This window comes from Nicotiana sylvestris, chromosome 9 (genome assembly GCF_000393655.2).
Source record: "Nicotiana sylvestris chromosome 9, ASM39365v2, whole genome shotgun sequence".
Lineage (NCBI taxonomy): Eukaryota > Viridiplantae > Streptophyta > Magnoliopsida > Solanales > Solanaceae > Nicotiana > Nicotiana sylvestris.
The window spans coordinates 82,245,834-82,251,181 of NC_091065.1; the positions used below are offsets into that span (position 1 = coordinate 82,245,834).

A 5,348-nucleotide genomic window follows, 5' to 3' on the forward strand; every position below is an offset into this window, starting at 1 on the left:
AAGAAAACCAAAAGCGAAAATCAAACTCCAAAATTAATGCCGTTTTAAAGTTATTATTTTTATGAAACATTTTATATGGTCATACCGAAGAAATTCCGACAACCTTACCAGAGGGAGGTTGTGGACGTTGAGAAAGAGAATGAGAACGAGAATGAGAAGGAGAAAAGGGCTGAAGTTATTTAAAAAATGGGTACCAGTTAAAATTTTCAAAAAAATAGGTATAAGTTCGGTCGCCCCGTACAATTTTTACTTAATAATTGACCATACAAGTCATTATTCAGGCAGAAACGAACTAAACATTCTATTTTTCGGCCCAACCTAAGATAGCATATGAGTCCAAGCCCGTTTTGATCTCAAAACAATTTCGTGCATTGCTTCCATTAGAGCAATATATTCCTTGTCGGCACAGCCTATTGATCAAGAGGGATGGAGCATGGGTTCTATGAATTTATCTGAATCCATTTTTTTAGACGAAGCATAGAAATTATTTGAAAAAATTACCAACAACAACAACCCAGTATTATCCCACTTAGTGGGGTCTGGGGAGGGTAGTGTGTACGCAGACCTTACCCCTATCCTGAGGTAGAGAGACTGTTTCCAAATAGACCCCCGGCATACTTCCCTCCAAGAACTTCCCACCTTGATCTTGGAGAGACTCGAACTCACAACCTCTTGGTTGGAAGTGGAGGTTGCTTACCATCAGAGCAACTCCTCTTGTCTAATTTGCATATTATGATATATATCATACTTTTGACCTCAGGCGTAGTTCAGGCTTCTTGACCTCGTAACTACCCAAAAGCTGATTGACCACTAACTGGAAGTCACCAAACACTTGCAATTGCAATTTCTTCATATCAACAGCCATTTCAAGCCCAAGTATTAATTCTTGATATTCAGCAACATTGTTGGAACAGAGTTGTGTCAAGGTGAAAGAGTAGGGCAAGACTTTACCTTGGGGAGTGACAAATACTACGCTAGCCCCGGCTCCCCCACGATGCGCAGCACCATCAAAGTACATCTTTCATGGAGGTTGAACTTCAACGACCATTGCGTCCTCACCAGATAGTTCATCAGTTAGCTCCCAGTCATCACGTATCGGATGATCTGCCAAGAAATCTGCCAATGCTTGTCCTTTTACAGCCTTTTGAGGGATGTACAAAATCTCCAATTGTTGAAATTGGAGGTACCATCTCGCTAGTTTATCACTAAGAACAGGTTTTGACATCACGAACTTGATGGGGTTTGCTTTAGAAACAAGACGGACAACATGAGCTTGAAAGTAGTGCTTCAACTTTTGAATTGAGAAGACTAGCGCCAAACACAAATTTTCAATTGGCAAATAATTCAATTCGTTAGATGTCATCATCCTGCTCAAGTAGTAAAGAGAGTTTTCTTTCCCCTCACTATTTTCTTGGGCCAACAGTGCTCCAACAAACCTTTCTTGCGCCGCAATGTATAGTATCAATGGCTTTCGAGGTATAGGAGCTGCTAAAACTGGAGGCTTCACCAAGTAGGTTTTGATACTTTCGAAGGCATTGCTACAAGCTTGGTCCCACTTGAAAGGAATGCCTTTCTTCATGAGGCGACTAAACGGTTGGCACCTCCCAGTCAGGTTTGATATGAATCTTCTAGGGTATGCTAGCTTTCCTTGCAAACTTTTCAATTCATGGATATCTCGATGCTCAGGCGTTTTCAAAATGGCATCCACTTTGGCTTGATCAATTTCGATCCCTCGATGCCGGACAATGAAACCAAGGAACTTTCCAGAAGTAACTCCAAAGACACATTTCAATGGATTCATCCTATGTTGGTATCTCCGGAACAATTCAAATAATATCCTCAATTCTTTCATGTGGTCGCCCTTCTCTCTTGATTTCACCACCAAGTCATCAACATAGCATTCGACATTCTTATAGAGAAGATCGTCGAAAATATTCTGCATAGCCCTTTGGTAAGTAGCACCAGCCTTCTTCAAGCCAAAAGACATTACCTTGTAGCAATAAATACCCTTTGGGGTACAGAATGCAGTAAGATATTCATCCTTTGGTGCCATGCGTATTTGGTTATATTCCGACGAACCGTCCATAAATGACATTGCCTCGTACCCAGTAGTAGCATCGATCATTAGTTCTGGAATGGGAAGCGGGAACTCATCTTTTGGACATGCATTGTTAAGATCCGTAAAGTCAACGCATACTCGAATCTGGCCATTTTTCTTCCTTACAGGGACAATACTTGAAACCCATGTTGGGTACTTAACTTCACGAATAAAGCCAACTTCGATGAGTTTGTGAACTTCTGTTTCAATCAAGGGAACCACGTCTGGCCTAAAACGCCTTTGAGCTTGTTTAACAGGACGAGCACCATTTTTTACTACAAGGTGATGGACTACTACTTTCGGGTCCAAGCCAGACATCTCTTTGTAACTCCAAGCAAATACATCCCTGAACTCTTTAAGTAATTCAATATAAGTGCTCTCTTCGTCAGCTTCAAGTAAAACACTTAGGTAGGTGGGTCTTGGTTCTTCATCGATGTCAAGGTTAACTTCTCTTAAGGAATCAACTGTCGTCTTCACTCCTTCTTCAAGTTCAGGTGGAACATCTTTCACATCTTCATCTTCTTGAGGGTCCCCATCATTGAAGGATATGTGATAACACGACGAAATATCCTCCAATTCCGCATTATCTTCCAACGAAAATGGAATGCCATTCTTGACTTGTCTAGTGACATGATACGAAGAACCTACACTTTCTCCATATTCATCACGTTCCTTAGTATAGACCACAATATATGGCTTTACTTTCAGTACTTCTTTACATGAAACCACAAGTTTTGTTTGTCGCCTCATTCTAGAAGGAACCAAACTTTGGAAATACTTAGAGATCTCCTGGATTTTGGGTGAAGAGGGTGTTCTTATGCTTTGAAAATTTCTCCAGAACTTGTTACCCTTCTTTAGTGGACCCAATCTTTCAAACACGGAGGTCCTCACCGGTGATCTTCCAAGTCGATCAAAGACAGAAGGCTTGTTAGAAGCGGCTAATTCATCTTCTACAGTGATATAGTTGTTGCTCACCCTTCTTATTGAGATGCGCACTGGTGACAGTTGCTTGTATCCCAAACCTTCACGTTGTTGCCTCGTTGAAGCTTCCGATGGGAGCTACCCTAACTTTGACAGCTTATTGGGATTGTATCTAGCTTCTGCAAATAGCTTGTAAGCATTAGGGTCAAAACCTTCATCTATTCACTTTGTAGGGAGTGCCACATTCTACAAACGATTTTGGGCTACAAACCCTGCAAGTGGCATTGAGTACGACTTTACTGCCTCAATTCGTTTGACCGGAAGAGTTAACTCCTTTAGCATGTTGGCTTGGCGATTAGATGATTCACTTTCATCTTTCTTCCTTTTAGGGATATATTGGAGTGCCGGACTTACTTTCTTGCCACAAGACGTAACATTTCCCCTATAAGACTTATTCGCATTGGGTTGTACCTCCTTACTAGCAGCTTTGGCTTCACCAGTAGTCACCTCTTCTATTTTAGTTAAGGGCTCTTTATTCTTGCTTTTCATGCCATCATCAGCTTTTAGCTCCTACATAATGTGGTTTTTCAGGTAGAACTTTGCATCGGCGAAGTGTGACTCAACCTCGGTGAATGACCCATTATCAGCAACTACCGTCTTCTCGACTTCACCCTCGTAGTATTTTAAACATTGATGGTAGGTAGATGGAACTACTTTATTCTCATATATCCAAAGCCTTCCAAGCAAAACATTGTATGAAGTCTTCGCGTCGATCACATGCAGCCATGCACTTGATTGCATATCTTCAATATGCAATTCCCAGCTTGATCGTGCCTATGGATCTTTGCCCCCCTTGGTTGAATCCTTGGATCATCACACGACATTCTGAGAGTTCGTTCATGGGAATACCAAGTTCTTTCACAGTGTGTATTGGCAAAATGTTCACTAAGGATCCTCCATCAACCAAAATCCGATTTACCCTTTCATCGCGCATATAGCCAACCAGGTACAATGGGCGGTTATGAGGAGTGTCACCTAGCAAAAGATCGTCATTTGTGAACGTGACCTTTTCCTCACAAGCATTAACTTCTTGAGGAGTGGACTCGATGGGCTTTTCCAAAGATGATGCCAACGGTAGGTCATCACTCTTTTCTTCCCCTTTGTCAGCATGGTAACTAGAGGCATCAATGCCCTCATGGGAAATCTTCGTGCGGAACTTACTTGGTAAAAACTCCTCCAAGGTCACTAGATTTCGTGGATTTTGAGAATGGTGCATCTCCACTTTTGCTTTCTTCAAATGACTAACTGGATTCTTTTTCGTTGTTTTATCATCATCTTTCTTGTCGATTGTTCTATTGATTATTTTCGTGGGCTCCTTTTGTGGTGCCTACGACGAGTCGCCAATGTCCAACCTTCATCATCATCAAGTTGATTGACTTTAGCTTTGTCGCTCTCTAGTAATTCTTCATCTTTACTTTCTTTAAAACCACATAAGTCATCCGGACTGAATGAGCCAAAGGTGATAGAGACTTGGTTTGTGCTTGCTTTCTCATCTTCAAGCACGATCTTCTTTTCGTGAGCTAAATCCATGACTTTATCCTTGAAGACAAAGCACTTCTCCAGAGGGTGGCTTACAAGTCGGTGATATTTGCTGTAGTTTGTGTCATTTGTTTTCCCAGCTTTATTTGGTCGCTTTATCTCCGAAAGCTCAATGAGATTTAACTCGAGGAGTTCTTCGAAAATGGCTGGTATTAGAATCCAGGAATGGGTACTCTTTTTCCTGCATTTCTTTTATAGTCAACTTTCCACTTGGCTTGTCATGTAAAAAGTGGATTTCATACTCTGCTTCTTGCTCACCTTCGTCGTGAACTTCATAGGTGACGTATTGACATTCATAGCTTCTTTGCTTTTAGACTTGGGTACGAACTTGACCCACTTCCTGACTTCTTGCTTGTCATTCGCTTTGCGAGGTTCATAGATGGGTAGCCTTTCATTTCCAGCGGAGGCCATGCTCAATTCCATGTCATGGGCACGAGTTGCAAGTTCTTCAAATGTGCTAGGCTTGATACCTTGCAAGATATAGCGCAATCCCCAATGCATGCCTTAGATGCACATCTCTATGGCTGAAGCTTCACTAAGCCTGTCTTTGCAGTTGAGGCTTGCATTCCTCCAACGATTGATAAATTCGATAACTGGTTACCCCTTTCGTTGACGAGTATTTGTAAGCTCTATCATACTCACCGTGCGTCTTGTCTTATAAAAGCGATTGAGGAATTCTTGCTCTAGTTGATCCCAACTGTCGATAGATCCAGCCTCGAGGTCCGTGTAC

At 41.8% G+C, this 5,348-nt stretch overlaps 1 protein-coding gene across 1 annotated transcript; it reads right to left on the bottom strand.

The window, feature by feature from the left end:
• Nucleotides 1-1,021: 1,021 nt before the first annotated feature.
• Nucleotides 1,022-4,295, bottom strand: LOC138877846 (uncharacterized). Its single transcript, XM_070157489.1, has 6 exons — nucleotides 4,055-4,295; nucleotides 3,674-3,822; nucleotides 3,291-3,589; nucleotides 1,991-3,074; nucleotides 1,261-1,909; nucleotides 1,022-1,116 (listed from the first exon to the last, which is right to left on the bottom strand). The coding sequence occupies exons 1-6, from the start codon at nucleotides 4,293-4,295 to the stop codon at nucleotides 1,022-1,024; spliced, it is 2,517 nt and encodes an 838-aa protein (XP_070013590.1).
• Between the last annotated feature and the right edge of the window lie 1,053 nt (nucleotides 4,296-5,348).

What these genes read in the sequence shown, in the direction of transcription:
- LOC138877846 (XM_070157489.1), bottom strand. Translation starts at nt 4,295, where the DNA reads ATGCACCATTCTCAAAATCCACGAAATCTAGTGACCTTGGAGGAGTTT. An exon ending in TACTCAATGCCACTTGCAGG is followed by an intron (nt 3,075 to 3,290) that starts GTTTGTAGCCCA and finishes CTCAATAAGAAG; the next exon opens with GGTGAGCAACAACTATATCA. An exon ending in AGGGTATTTATTGCTACAAG is followed by an intron (nt 1,910 to 1,990) that starts GTAATGTCTTTT and finishes CTTCTCTATAAG; the next exon opens with AATGTCGAATGCTATGTTGA.